This window comes from Engystomops pustulosus, chromosome 5 (genome assembly GCF_040894005.1).
Source record: "Engystomops pustulosus chromosome 5, aEngPut4.maternal, whole genome shotgun sequence".
NCBI lineage: Eukaryota > Metazoa > Chordata > Amphibia > Anura > Leptodactylidae > Engystomops > Engystomops pustulosus.
In genome coordinates this window covers 211,877,479-211,893,548 of record NC_092415.1, presented here as the reverse complement: position 1 = coordinate 211,893,548, position 16,070 = coordinate 211,877,479, and the positions used below count along the sequence as shown (strand labels likewise).

The window sequence follows — 16,070 nt, the reverse complement described above, 5'->3', positions numbered from 1 at the left end:
GCTGCAGTCTCCCCTCCCTCTCCCCTCTCAGTAGTCACAGCTGTAGTCTCCCCTCCCTCTCCCCTCTCAGTAGTCACAGCTGTAGTCTCCCCTCCCTCTCCCCTCTCAGTAGTCACAGCTGTAGTCTCCCCTCCCTCTCCCCTCTCAGTAGTCACAGCTGCAGTCTCCCCAGCCCTCTCCCCTCTCAGTAGTCACAGCTGTATTCTCCCCTCCCTCTCCCCTCTCAGTAGTCACAGCTGTAGTCTCCCCTCCCTCTCCCCTCTCAGTAGTCACAGCTGCAGTCTCCCCTCCCTCTCCCCTCTCAGTAGTCACAGCTGCAGTCTCCCCTCCTTCTCCCCTCTCAGTAGTCACAGCTGTAGTCTCCCCTCCCTCTCTCCTCTCAGTAGTCACAGCTGCAGTCTCCCCAGCCCTCTCCCCTCTCAGTAGTCACAGCTGCAGTGTCCCCTCCCTCTCCCCTCTCAGTAGTCACAGCTGTAGTCTCCCCTCCCTCTCCCCTCTCAGTAGTCACAGCTGTAGTCTCCCCTCCCTCTCCCCTCTAAGTAGTCATAGCTGTAGTCTCCCCTCCCTCTCCCCTCTCAGTAGTCACAGCTGCAGTTTCCCCTCCCTCTCCCCTCTCAGTAGTCACAGCTGTAGTCTCCCCTCCCTCTCCCCTCTCAGTAGTCACAGCTGCAGTCTCCCCTCCCTCTCCCCTCTCAGTAGACAGTGTCACTGCCTTTTGCATATAGTTGGGTGATACGTCTTCTTTTATCCTTGTACAGGGATCCCCATGGTGAAGTCAGAGATCCTGCTGCGTATTGAAGGTGGAGAGGAGCCATGTCTTCAGGGTCATCCAAGATGGGAAGAGCTTGGCTGTGAGGAGCACACCAGCCCAGGTACCTGCCCGCCAGAGACCCCAAATGGGAGGAGCATGAGATGGGACAGTGGGTGGGGCAGAGGATGATGCAGGGCAGGGGGTGAGAGGAAGGATGACGCAGGGCAGGGGGTGGGGCGGAGGATGACAGAGGGGGCAGAGGATGATGCAGGGCAGGGGGTGGGACGGAGGATGACGCGGGGGGAGGGGCGGAGGATGATGCAGGGCAGTGGGTGGGACTGAGGATGACGCAGGGCAGGGGGTGGGACTGAGGATGACGCAGGGCAGGGGGTGGGACTGAGGATGACGCAGGGCAGGGGGTGGGACTGAGGATGACGCAGGGCAGGGGGTGGGACTGAGGATGATGCAGGGCAGGGGGTGGGACTGAGGATGACGCAGGGGGAGGGGCGGAGGATGACGCAGGGGGTGGGACTGAGGATGACGCCGGGCAAGTGGTGGGACGGAGGATGACGCAGGGGCAGGGGCGGAGGATGACGCAGGGAAGGGGGTGGGGTGGAGGATGACGCAGGGAAGGGGGTGGGGGGGGGCGTGGCGGAGGACGAGGCAGGGGGCTGGGCGGAGGATGAGGCAGCGCAGGGGACGTCCCTCTGATGACATCATTATCCTTGTAGGTGGTCGGAGCAGGACAGGAGCTGTGGTGACAGCGTGTGACCTGCGCTGGAGAGGAGGACAGCCGCTCACATACAGCAGACGTGAGTTGATGGAGCAGCTTCATGTTATTACTGCGTTGCCCCAGGTGCTCTAGCGCCCCCTGTTTACATTTCAGGGGTGGTGAGGAAGCGCTGCGGACGCAGGTCCCCAAACTTCTCCCGCTTAGAGTTGGAGCGCTTTGTCTCGTTGATGGATCGGTATCTGCCGGATGAGCTGCAGCGAGCAGGTGCCATCTCCTTGCGTCAGCGGAGGGCCATCCTCCAGGAGATCGCCCGCCGCCTGGCACCCATGTCCGGCTGCCTCCGCACACCGCGCCAGCTGCTCCACCGATGGGCGGATTTCAACAACCGTGACCCCGAGCGTCTGATGCAGATACGCATGCAGGTCCACTGCGGTGAGTCTGGGGGAGGGGATGCATGTTGCCAGTGACTGCTACATACCTATGCCGGCCAGTGGGTAAGTCATCATGTGACCCGGCATGGACATGTAGAGGAAGGATGATAAAGCTGCTGCCAACTTGTGGGGTGCACATAATAGCCTATAAACATGGAGGTGTCCCTGATGTTTGGTGTTGTCTCTTGTTGCAGCCGGCAGTCCTCATCAGAGCTGGGAGTTGTCGAATCAGCAATTGGCGCCCTCACTAGGTAGGTATCGCATCCTGTGACTTGTGTGGCACCGCACGTGAAGGAGGGGAGACGGGCACGGCACGTGAAGGAGGGGAGACGGGCACGGCACGTGAAGGAGGGGAGACTGGCACGGCACGTGAAGGAGGGGAGACTGGCACGGCACGTGAAGGAGAGGAGACTGGCACGGCACGTGAAGGAGAGGAGACGGGCACGGCACGTGAAGGAGGGGAGACGGGCACGGCACGTGAAGGAGGGGAGACGGGCACGGCACGTGAAGGAGGGGAGACGGGCACGGCACGTGAAGGAGGGGAGACGGGCACGGCACGTGAAGGAGGGGAGACGGGCACGGCACGTGAAGGAGGGGAGACGGGCACGGCACGTGAAGGAGGGGAGACTGGCACGGCACGTGAAGGAGAGGAGACGGGCACGGCACGTGAAGGAGAGGAGACGGGCACGGCACGTGAAGGAGGGGAGACTGGCACGGCACGTGAAGGAGGGGAGACTGGCACGGCACGTGAAGGAGGGGAGACTGGCACGGCACGTGAAGGAGGGGAGACTGGCACGGCACGTGAAGGAGGGGAGACTGGCACGGCACGTGAAGGAGGGGAGACGGGCACGGCACGTGAAGGAGGGGAGACTGGCACGGCACGTGAAGGATGGGAGACGGGCACGGCACGTGAAGGAGGGGAGACTGGCACGGCACGTGAAGGAGGGGAGACTGGCACGGCACGTGAAGGAGAGGAGACGGGCACGGCACGTGAAGGAGGGGAGACGGGCACGGCACGTGAAGGAGGGGAGACGGGCACGGCACGTGAAGGAGGGGAGACGGGCACGGCACGTGAAGGAGGGGAGACGGGCACGGCACGTGAAGGAGGGGAACCGGGCACGGCGCGTGAAGGAGGGGAGACGGGCACTGCGCGTGAAGGGTTGTAGATAAGTGAAGAGGTTTTGGGGTTCACATGTGGAGGAGCGGAGAAATTGGGGCAGATTTACTTAACCGGTCCCGTCGCGAACACTTGGTGCAATGTTCGATGAGGATTTGGGTCGGTGCGATTCTCTAAGATCGCCCGAGTTCTTGCATCCGCCGGAGTTCACCTGCTTCTTCCCGGTGCATGTAATCGCTGATCTTGCGACACAAATCCTTTTTAAGATGATGGCGGCACGCGTGGATAAGAGGTGCCACGGAGCAGGGTCAGGACAGGGCTCGTGTAGACGAGTGGTGACGGGTTTGGCCACGGGTGGATGAGCAGTGACCGGGAAGATACCACGGGGTGGTTGGGCGGAGCAGTGATGGGGCCCCACGGGGTGGTTGGGCGGAGCAGTGATGGGGCCGCACGGGGTGGTTGGGCGGAGCAGTGATGGGGCCGCACGGGGTGGTTGGGCGGAGCAGTGATGGGGCCGCACGGGGTGGTTGGGCGGAGCAGTGATGGGGCCGCACGGGGTGGTTGGGCGGAGCAGTGATGGGGCCGCACGGGGTGGTTTGGCGGAGCAGTGATGGGGCCGCACGGGGTGGTTGGGCGGAGCAGTGATGGGGCCGCACGGGGTGGTTGGGCGGAGCAGTGATGGGGCCGCACGGGGTGGTTGGGCGGAGCAGTGATGGGGCCGCACGGGGTGGTTGGGCGGAGCAGTGATGAGGCCGCACGGGGTGGTTGGGCGGAGCAGTGATGAGGCCGCACGGGGTGGTTGGGCGGAGCAGTGATGAGGCCGCACGGGGTGGTTGGGCGGAGCAGTGATGGGGCCGCACGGGGTGGTTGGGCAGAGCAGTGATGGGGCCGCACGGGGTGGTTGGGCGGAGCAGTGATGGGGCCGCACGGGGTGGTTGGGCGGAGCAGTGATGGGGCCGCACGGGGTGGTTGGGCGGAGCAGTGATGAGGCCGCACGGGGTGGTTTGGCGGAGCAGTGATGGGGCCGCACGGGGTGGTTTGGCGGAGCAGTGATGGGGCCGCACGGGGTGGTTGGGCAGAGCAGTGATGGGGCCGCACGGGGTGGTTGGGCGGAGCAGTGATGGGGCCGCACGGGGTGGTTGGGCAGAGCAGTGATGGGGCCGCACGGGGTGGTTGGGCGGGGCAGTGATGGGGCCGCACGGGGTGGTTGGGCGGGGCAGTGATGGGGCCGCATTGTGCAGGCATAGTCAGTCCTGGTCTCTTCCTCGCTGCTCACGTTCTGTACATTAATAATATATTATTTTTTGATGTCAGCAGGAAGAAAACGTAGAACCCCCCACCCTCCCTCATCTTCATCTTACTCCTCGGGGGAGGAGGAGGAGGGAGAGGACCATTTCTGTGATATGTGGGGTATGGGGCCCCAGCAGTCCTCTCCGCAGGCCTCGTCACCAGCCCACATCGATGCCCGGGGCCGTTACACTGTGCCACCGCTGCTCCCTAAATCCGGTGGGTTCTGCCACTTTGTGTGTAATAAAGTCATCAGCAGTTTTATGAGTCCCTCCAGGGGTCTCCTCCCACAAAGACGAGATTCTTCTATGTCCTCAGGATAATATATCACGTTCTCTAAATGCAGCAGGTCACAGGTATAATCCCACCTCTATCAGTCCTGCTGGACACAAGTTTCCCCTAAACACGACCCTGTAACTGCTCTAACGGTCGGGCAGTCGCCATCTTGGATGAGAAGGTGGAGCTGAGTTTCTGTCTCTCTGCTGTGTGTCTGTAGCCCCGCCCCCTGCACGGAGCTCAGAGACATCACTGATCACTGCCTGCCAGCATATGGTGAGCAGAGAGAGGCTGCGAGCTACAGGGAGATAAGTCATCCGGGGGAAGGGGGAGGCAGGCACAGATCTGTGAGATATCAGAGATGTAGCAGAGCTCTCAGTGTAACAGTGTAATGATCAGCCTCTGTGTAATCCTCCCCTACATCTCTGATCTGTCTCATCTCTATGTGTCAGTACATTGTCAGAAGCCTAGCGAGCCCACCCTCACAGCTCAAGAGAGGCCTGACCATAAACATGAGTGTAAGGGGCTGGAGGGATAGCCTCAGCAGAGGATCATATGTCTATACCTAGCAGTGTCCTGACCATAGACATGAGTGTAAGGGGCTGGAGGGATAGCCTCAGCAGATGATCATATGTCTATACCTAGCAGTGTCTTGACCATAGACATGAGTGTAAGGGGCTGGAGGGATAGCCTCAGCAGGTGATCATATGTCTATACCTAGCGGTGTCCTGACCATAGACATGAGTGTAAGGGGCTGGAGGGATAGCCTCAGCAGATGATCATATGTCTATACCTAGCAGTTTCCTGACCATAGACATGAGTGTAAGGGGCTGGAGGGATAGCCTCAGCAGATGATCATATGTCTATACCTAGCAGTGTCCTGACCATAGACATGAGTGTAAGGGCTGGAGGGATAGCCTCAGCAGATGATCATATGTCTATACCTAGGGGTGTCCTGACCATAGACATGAGTGTAAGGGGCTGGAGGGATAGCCTCAGCAGATGATCATATGTCTATACCTAGCAGTGTCCTGACCATAGACATGAGTGTAAGGGCTGGAGGGATAGCCTCAGCAGATGATCATATGTCTATACCTAGCAGTGTCCTGACCATAGACATGAGTGTAAGGGGCTGGAGGGATAGCCTCAGCAGATGATCATATGTCTATACCTAGGGGTGTCCTGACCATAGACATGAGTGTAAGGGGCTGGAGGGATAGCCTCAGCAGGTGATCATATGTCTATACCTAGCAGTGTCCTGACCATAGACATGAGTGTAAGGGGCTGGAGGGATAGCCTCAGCAGATGATCATATGTCTATACCTAGCAGTGTCCTGACCATAGACATGAGTGTAAGGGCTGGAGGGATAGCCTCAGCAGATGATCATATGTCTATACCTAGCAGTGTCCTGACCATAGACATGAGTGTAAGGGGCTGGAGGGATAGCCTCAGCAGATGATCATATGTCTATACCTAGGGGTGTCCTGACCATAGACATGAGTGTAAGGGGCTGGAGGGATAGCCTCAGCAGGTGATCATATGTCTATACCTAGCAGTGTCCTGACCATAGACATGAGTGTAAGGGGCTGGAGGGATAGCCTCAGCAGATGATCATATGTCTATACCTAGCAGTGTCCTGACCATAGACATGAGTGTAAGGGCTGGAGGGATAGCCTCAGCAGATGATCATATGTCTATACCTAGCAGTGTCCTGACCATAGACATGAGTGTAAGGGCTGGAGGGATAGCCTCAGAAGAGGATCATATGTCTATACCTAGCAGTGTCCTGACCATAGACATGAGTGTAAGGGGTGGAGGGATAGCCTCAGCAGATGATCATATGTCTATACCTAGCAGTGTCCTGACCATAGACATGAGTGTAAGGGCTGGAGGGATAGCCTCAGCAGGTGATCATATGTCTATACCTAGCGGTGTCCTGACCATAGACATGAGTGTAAGGGCTGGAGGGATAGCCTCAGCAGGTGATCATATGTCTATACCTAGCAGTGTCTTGACCATAGACATGAGTGTAAGGGCTGGAGGGATAGCCTCAGCAGGTGATCATATGTCTATACCTAGCGGTGTCCTGACCATAGACATGAGTGTAAGGGCTGGAGGGATAGCCTCAGCAGGTGATCATATGTCTATACCTAGCAGTGTCCTGACCATAGACATGAGTGTAAGGGGTGGAGGGATAGCCTCAGCAGATGATCATATGTCTATACCTAGGGGTGTCCTGACCATAGACATGAGTGTAAGGGCTGGAGGGGTAGCCTCAGCAGATGATCATATGTCTATACCTAGCAGTGTCCTGACCATAGACATGAGTGTAAGGGCTGGAGGGATAGCCTCAGCAGGTGATCATATGTCTATACCTAGCAGTGTCCTGACCATAGACATGAGTGTAAGGGCTGGAGGGATAGCCTCAGCAGGTGATCATATGTCTATACCTAGCAGTGTCCTGACCATAGACATGAGTGTAAGGGCTGGAGGGATAGCCTCAGCAGATGATCATATGTCTATACCTAGCAATGTCCTGACCATAGACATGAGTGTAAGGGGTGGAGGGATAGCCTCAGCAGATGATCATATGTCTATACCTAGCAGTGTCCTGACCATAGACATGAGTGTAAGGGGCTGGTGGGATAGCCTCAGCAGGTGATCATATGTCTATACCTAGCAGTGTCCTGACCATAGACATGAGTGTAAGGGCTGGAGGGGTAGCCTCAGCAGAGGATCATATGTCTATACCTAGCAGTGTCCTGACCATAGACATGAGTGTAAGGGCTGGAGGGATAGCCTCAGTAGATGATCATATGTCTATACCTAGCAGTGTCCTGACCATAGACATGAGTGTAAGGGCTGGAGGGATAGCCTCAGCAGGTGATCATATGTCTATACCTAGCAGTGTCCTGACCATAGACATGAGTGTAAGGGGCTGGAGGGATAGCCTCAGCAGGTGATCATATGTCTATACCTAGCAGTGTCCTGACCATAGACATGAGTGTAAGGGCTGGAGGGATAGCCTCAGCAGATGATCATATGTCTATACCTAGCAGTGTCCTGACCATAGACATGAGTGTAAGGGGCTGGAGGGATAGCCTCAGCAGGTGATCATATGTCTATACCTAGCGGTGTCCTGACCATAGACATGAGTGTAAGGGCTGGAGGGATAGCCTCAGCAGGTGATCATATGTCTATACCTAGCGGTGTCCTGACCATAGACATGAGTGTAAGGGCTGGAGGGATAGCCTCAGCAGATGATCATATGTCTATACCTAGCAGTGTCCTGACCATAGACATGAGTGTAAGGGCTGGAGGGATAGCCTCAGCAGATGATTATATGTCTATACCTAGCAGTGTCCTGACCATAGACATGAGTGTAAGGGCTGGAGGGATAGCCTCAGCAGATGATCATATGTCTATACCTAGGGGTGTCCTGACCATAGACATGAGTGTAAGGGCTGGAGGGATAGCCTCAGCAGATGATCATATGTCTATACCTAGGGGTGTCCTGACCATAGACATGAGTGTAAGGGGCTGGAGGGATAGCCTCAGCAGGTGATCATATGTCTATACCTAGCAGTGTCCTGACCATAGACATGAGTGTAAGGGGTGGAGGGATAGCCTCAGCAGGTGATCATATGTCTATACCTAGCAGTGTCCTGACCATAGACATGAGTGTAAGGGGCTGGAGGGATAGCCTCAGCAGGTGATCATATGTCTATACCTAGCAGTGTCCTGACCATAGACATGAGTGTAAGGGCTGGAGGGATAGCCTCAGCAGATGATCATATGTCTATACCTAGCAGTGTCCTGACCATAGACATGAGTGTAAGGGCTGGAGGGATAGCCTCAGCAGAGGATCATATGTCTATACCTAGCAGTTTCCTGACCATAGACATGAGTGTAAGGGCTGGAGGGATAGCCTCAGCAGATGATCATATGTCTATACCTAGCAGTGTCCTGACCATAGACATGAGTGTAAGGGGCTGGAGGGATAACCTCAGCAGATGATCATATGTCTATACCTAGCAGTGTCCTGACCATAGACATGAGTGTAAGGGCTGGAGGGATAGCCTCAGCAGGTGATCATATGTCTATACCTAGCAGTGTCCTGACCATAGACATGAGTGTAAGGGGCTGGAGGGATAGCCTCAGCAGAGGATCATATGTCTATACCTAGCAGTGTCCTGACCATAGACATGAGTGTAAGGGGCTGGAGGGATAGCCTCAGCAGATGATCATATGTCTATACCTAGCAGTGTCCTGACCATAGACATGAGTGTAAGGGGCTGGAGGGATAGCCTCAGCAGATGATCATATGTCTATACCTAGCAGTGTCCTGACCATAGACATGAGTGTAAGGGGCTGGAGGGATAGCCTCAGCAGAGGATCATATGTCTATACCTAGCAGTTTCCTGACCATAGACATGAGTGTAAGGGCTGGAGGGATAGCCTCAGCAGAGGATCATATGTCTATACCTAGCAGTGTCCTGACCATAGACATGAGTGTAAGGGGCTGGAGGGATAGCCTCAGCAGATGATTATATGTCTATACCTAGCAGTGTCCTGACCATAGACATGAGTGTAAGGGCTGGAGGGATAGCCTCAGCAGATGATCATATGTCTATACCTAGGGGTGTCCTGACCATAGACATGAGTAAGGGCTGGAGGGATAGCCTCAGCAGATGATCATATGTCTATACCTAGCAGTGTCCTGACCATAGACATGAGTGTAAGGGCTGGAGGGATAGCCTCAGCAGATGATCATATGTCTATACCTAGCAGTGTCCTGACCATAGACATGAGTGTAAGGGGCTGGAGGGATAGCCTCAGCAGATGATCATATGTCTATACCTAGGGGTGTCCTGACCATAGACATGAGTGTAAGGGCTGGAGGGATAGCCTCAGCAGATGATCATATGTCTATACCTAGCAGTGTCCTGACCATAGACATGAGTGTAAGGGCTGGAGGGATAGCCTCAGCAGGTGATCATATGTCTATACCTAGCAGTGTCCTGACCATAGACATGAGTGTAAGGGCTGGAGGGATAGCCTCAGCAGAGGATCATATGTCTATACCTAGCAGTTTCCTGACCATAGACATGAGTGTAAGGGCTGGAGGGATAGCCTCAGTAGATGATCATATGTCTATACCTAGCAGTGTCCTGACCATAGACATGAGTGTAAGGGCTGGAGGGATAGCCTCAGCAGAGGATCATATGTCTATACCTAGCAGTGTCCTGACCATAGACATGAGTGTAAGGGGCTGGAGGGATAACCTCAGCAGATGATCATATGTCTATACCTAGCAGTGTCCTGACCATAGACATGAGTGTAAGGGCTGGAGGGATAGCCTCAGCAGATGATCATATGTCTATACCTAGCAGTGTCCTGACCATAGACATGAGTGTAAGGGGCTGGAGGGATAGCCTCAGCAGATGATCATATGTCTATACCTAGCAGTGTCCTGACCATAGACATGAGTGTAAGGGGCTGGAGGGATAGCCTCAGCAGATGATCATATGTCTATACCTAGCGGTGTCCTGACCATAGACATGAGTGTAAGGGCTGGAGGGATAGCCTCAGCAGATGATCATATGTCTATACCTAGCAGTGTCCTGACCATAGACATGAGTGTAAGGGCTGGAGGGATAGCCTCAGCAGATGATCATATGTCTATACCTAGCAGTGTCCTGACCATAGACATGAGTGTAAGGGCTGGAGGGATAGCCTCAGCAGATGATCATATGTCTATACCTAGCAGTGTCCTGACCATAGACATGAGTATAAGGGGCTGGAGGGATAGCCTCAGCAGATGATCATATGTCTATACCTAGCAGTGTCCTGACCATAGACATGAGTGTAAGGGCTGGAGGGATAGCCTCAGCAGATGATCATATGTCTATACATAGGGGTGTCCTGACCATAGACATGAGTGTAAGGGCTGGAGGGATAGCCTCAGCAGATGATCATATGTCTATACATAGGGGTGTCCTGACCATAGACATGAGTGTAAGGGCTGGAGGGATAGCCTCAGCAGATGATCATATGTCTATACCTAGCAGTGTCCTGACCATAGACATGAGTGTAAGGGCTGGAGGGATAGCCTCAGCAGGTGATCATATGTCTATACCTAGCAGTGTCCTGACCATAGACATGAGTGTAAGGGCTGGAGGGATAGCCTCAGCAGAGGATCATATGTCTATACCTAGCAGTTTCCTGACCATAGACATGAGTGTAAGGGCTGGAGGGATAGCCTCAGCAGAGGATCATATGTCTATACCTAGCAGTGTCCTGACCATAGACATGAGTGTAAGGGGCTGGAGGGATAGCCTCAGCAGATGATCATATGTCTATACCTAGGGGTGTCCTGACCATAGACATGAGTGTAAGGGCTGGAGGGATAGCCTCAGCAGATGATCATATGTCTATACCTAGCAGTGTCCTGACCATAGACATGAGTGTAAGGGCTGGAGGGATAGCCTCAGCAGAGGATCATATGTCTATACCTAGCAGTTTCCTGACCATAGACATGAGTGTAAGGGCTGGAGGGATAGCCTCAGCAGAGGATCATATGTCTATACCTAGCAGTGTCCTGACCATAGACATGAGTGTAAGGGGCTGGAGGGATAGCCTCAGCAGATGATCATATGTCTATACCTAGCAGTGTCCTGACCATAGACATGAGTGTAAGGGGCTGGAGGGATAGCCTCAGCAGGTGATCATATGTCTATACCTAGCGGTGTCCTGACCATAGACATGAGTGTAAGGGGCTGGAGGGATAGCCTCAGCAGGTGATCATATGTCTATACCTAGCAGTGTCCTGACCATAGACATGAGTGTAAGGGGCTGGAGGGATAGCCTCAGCAGATGATCATATGTCTATACCTAGCAGTGTCCTGACCATAGACATGAGTGTAAGGGGCTGGAGGGATAGCCTCAGCAGAGGATCATATGTCTATACCTAGCAGTTTCCTGACCATAGACATGAGTGTAAGGGCTGGAGGGATAGCCTCAGCAGAGGATCATATGTCTATACCTAGCAGTGTCCTGACCATAGACATGAGTGTAAGGGGCTGGAGGGATAGCCTCAGCAGATGATCATATGTCTATACCTAGGGGTGTCCTGACCATAGACACGAGTGTAAGGGCTGGAGGGATAGCCTCAGCAGATGATCATATGTCTATACCTAGCAGTGTCCTGACCATAGACATGAGTGTAAGGGCTGGAGGGATAGCCTCAGCAGATGATCATATGTCTATACCTAGCAGTGTCCTGACCATAGACATGAGTGTAAGGGGCTGGAGGGATAGCCTCAGCAGATGATCATATGTCTATACCTAGGGGTGTCCTGACCATAGACATGAGTGTAAGGGCTGGAGGGATAGCCTCAGCAGATGATCATATGTCTATACCTAGCAGTGTCCTGACCATAGACATGAGTGTAAGGGCTGGAGGGATAGCCTCAGCAGGTGATCATATGTCTATACCTAGCAGTGTCCTGACCATAGACATGAGTGTAAGGGCTGGAGGGATAGCCTCAGCAGAGGATCATATGTCTATACCTAGCAGTTTCCTGACCATAGACATGAGTGTAAGGGCTGGAGGGATAGCCTCAGCAGAGGATCATATGTCTATACCTAGCAGTGTCCTGACCATAGACATGAGTGTAAGGGGCTGGAGGGATAGCCTCAGCAGATGATCATATGTCTATACCTAGGGGTGTCCTGACCATAGACATGAGTGTAAGGGGCTGGAGGGATAGCCTCAGCAGATGATCATATGTCTATACCTAGCAGTGTCCTGACCATAGACATGAGTGTAAGGGTTGGAGGGATAGCCTCAGCAGGTGACCATATGTCTATACCTAGCAGTGTCCTGACCATAGACATGAGTGTAAGGGCTGGAGGGATAGCCTCAGCAGATGATCATATGTCTATACCTAGCGGTGTCCTGACCATAGACATGAGTGTAAGGGGCTGGTGGGATAGCCTCAGCAGATGATCATATGTCTATACCTAGGGGTGTCCTGACCATAGACATGAGTATAAGGGCTGGTGGGATAGCCTCAGCAGATGATCATATGTCTATACCTAGCGGTGTCCTGACCATAGACATGAGTGTAAGGGGCTGGAGGGATAGCCTCAGCAGATGATCATATGTCTATACCTAGGGGTGTCCTGACCATAGACATGAGTGTAAGGGGCTGGAGGGATAGCCTCAGCAGATGATCATATGTCTATACCTAGGGGTGTCCTGACCATAGACATGAGTGTAAGGGGTGGAGGGATAGCCTCAGCAGGTGATCATATGTCTATACCTAGCAGTGTCCTGACCATAGACATGAGTGTAAGGGCTGGAGGGATAGCCTCAGCAGATGATCATATGTCTATACCTAGCAGTGTCCTGACCATAGACATGAGTGTAAGGGGCTGGAGGGATAGCCTCAGCAGATGATCATATGTCTATACCTAGGGGTGTCCTGACCATAGACATGAGTGTAAGGGGCTGGAGGGATAGCCTCAGCAGGTGATCATATGTCTATACCTAGCAGTGTCCTGACCATAGACATGAGTGTAAGGGGCTGGAGGGATAGCCTCAGCAGATGATCATATGTCTATACCTAGCAGTGTCCTGACCATAGACATGAGTGTAAGGGCTGGAGGGATAGCCTCAGCAGATGATCATATGTCTATACCTAGCAGTGTCCTGACCATAGACATGAGTGTAAGGGCTGGAGGGATAGCCTCAGAAGAGGATCATATGTCTATACCTAGCAGTGTCCTGACCATAGACATGAGTGTAAGGGGTGGAGGGATAGCCTCAGCAGATGATCATATGTCTATACCTAGCAGTGTCCTGACCATAGACATGAGTGTAAGGGCTGGAGGGATAGCCTCAGCAGGTGATCATATGTCTATACCTAGCGGTGTCCTGACCATAGACATGAGTGTAAGGGCTGGAGGGATAGCCTCAGCAGGTGATCATATGTCTATACCTAGCAGTGTCTTGACCATAGACATGAGTGTAAGGGCTGGAGGGATAGCCTCAGCAGGTGATCATATGTCTATACCTAGCGGTGTCCTGACCATAGACATGAGTGTAAGGGCTGGAGGGATAGCCTCAGCAGGTGATCATATGTCTATACCTAGCAGTGTCCTGACCATAGACATGAGTGTAAGGGGTGGAGGGATAGCCTCAGCAGATGATCATATGTCTATACCTAGGGGTGTCCTGACCATAGACATGAGTGTAAGGGCTGGAGGGGTAGCCTCAGCAGATGATCATATGTCTATACCTAGCAGTGTCCTGACCATAGACATGAGTGTAAGGGCTGGAGGGATAGCCTCAGCAGGTGATCATATGTCTATACCTAGCAGTGTCCTGACCATAGACATGAGTGTAAGGGCTGGAGGGATAGCCTCAGCAGGTGATCATATGTCTATACCTAGCAGTGTCCTGACCATAGACATGAGTGTAAGGGCTGGAGGGATAGCCTCAGCAGATGATCATATGTCTATACCTAGCAATGTCCTGACCATAGACATGAGTGTAAGGGGTGGAGGGATAGCCTCAGCAGATGATCATATGTCTATACCTAGCAGTGTCCTGACCATAGACATGAGTGTAAGGGGCTGGTGGGATAGCCTCAGCAGGTGATCATATGTCTATACCTAGCAGTGTCCTGACCATAGACATGAGTGTAAGGGCTGGAGGGGTAGCCTCAGCAGAGGATCATATGTCTATACCTAGCAGTGTCCTGACCATAGACATGAGTGTAAGGGCTGGAGGGATAGCCTCAGTAGATGATCATATGTCTATACCTAGCAGTGTCCTGACCATAGACATGAGTGTAAGGGCTGGAGGGATAGCCTCAGCAGGTGATCATATGTCTATACCTAGCAGTGTCCTGACCATAGACATGAGTGTAAGGGGCTGGAGGGATAGCCTCAGCAGGTGATCATATGTCTATACCTAGCAGTGTCCTGACCATAGACATGAGTGTAAGGGCTGGAGGGATAGCCTCAGCAGATGATCATATGTCTATACCTAGCAGTGTCCTGACCATAGACATGAGTGTAAGGGGCTGGAGGGATAGCCTCAGCAGGTGATCATATGTCTATACCTAGCGGTGTCCTGACCATAGACATGAGTGTAAGGGCTGGAGGGATAGCCTCAGCAGGTGATCATATGTCTATACCTAGCGGTGTCCTGACCATAGACATGAGTGTAAGGGCTGGAGGGATAGCCTCAGCAGATGATCATATGTCTATACCTAGCAGTGTCCTGACCATAGACATGAGTGTAAGGGCTGGAGGGATAGCCTCAGCAGATGATTATATGTCTATACCTAGCAGTGTCCTGACCATAGACATGAGTGTAAGGGCTGGAGGGATAGCCTCAGCAGATGATCATATGTCTATACCTAGGGGTGTCCTGACCATAGACATGAGTGTAAGGGCTGGAGGGATAGCCTCAGCAGATGATCATATGTCTATACCTAGGGGTGTCCTGACCATAGACATGAGTGTAAGGGGCTGGAGGGATAGCCTCAGCAGGTGATCATATGTCTATACCTAGCAGTGTCCTGACCATAGACATGAGTGTAAGGGGTGGAGGGATAGCCTCAGCAGGTGATCATATGTCTATACCTAGCAGTGTCCTGACCATAGACATGAGTGTAAGGGGCTGGAGGGATAGCCTCAGCAGGTGATCATATGTCTATACCTAGCAGTGTCCTGACCATAGACATGAGTGTAAGGGCTGGAGGGATAGCCTCAGCAGATGATCATATGTCTATACCTAGCAGTGTCCTGACCATAGACATGAGTGTAAGGGCTGGAGGGATAGCCTCAGCAGAGGATCATATGTCTATACCTAGCAGTTTCCTGACCATAGACATGAGTGTAAGGGCTGGAGGGATAGCCTCAGCAGATGATCATATGTCTATACCTAGCAGTGTCCTGACCATAGACATGAGTGTAAGGGCTGGAGGGATAGCCTCAGCAGATGATCATATGTCTATACCTAGCAGTGTCCTGACCATAGACATGAGTGTAAGGGCTGGAGGGATAGCCTCAGCAGATGATCATATGTCTATACCTAGCAGTGTCCTGACCATAGACATGAGTGTAAGGGGCTGGAGGGATAGCCTCAGCAGATGATCATATGTCTATACCTAGCGGTGTCCTGACCATAGACATGAGTGTAAGGGGCTGGAGGGATAACCTCAGCAGATGATCATATGTCTATACCTAGCAGTGTCCTGACCATAGACATGAGTGTAAGGGCTGGAGGGATAGCCTCAGCAGGTGATCATATGTCTATACCTAGCAGTGTCCTGACCATAGACATGAGTGTAAGGGGCTGGAGGGATAGCCTCAGCAGAGGATCATATGTCTATACCTAGCAGTGTCCTGACCATAGACATGAGTGTAAGGGGCTGGAGGGATAGCCTCAGCAGATG

General features: G+C 53.2%; 1 protein-coding gene across 1 annotated transcript in view; it reads left to right on the top strand.

Annotated features, from left to right (window-relative positions):
• Positions 1-16,070, top strand: part of LOC140133879 (uncharacterized) — a 59,956-nt gene that overhangs the window by 18,125 nt on the left and 25,761 nt on the right. The window contains exons 3-7 of the mRNA XM_072154547.1: positions 759-872; positions 1,483-1,563; positions 1,638-1,916; positions 2,110-2,166; positions 4,350-4,538. Of these exons, the coding sequence (XP_072010648.1) occupies positions 759-872; positions 1,483-1,563; positions 1,638-1,916; positions 2,110-2,166; positions 4,350-4,538 (720 nt within the window). The remainder of the gene's footprint in view (positions 1-758; positions 873-1,482; positions 1,564-1,637; positions 1,917-2,109; positions 2,167-4,349; positions 4,539-16,070) is intronic.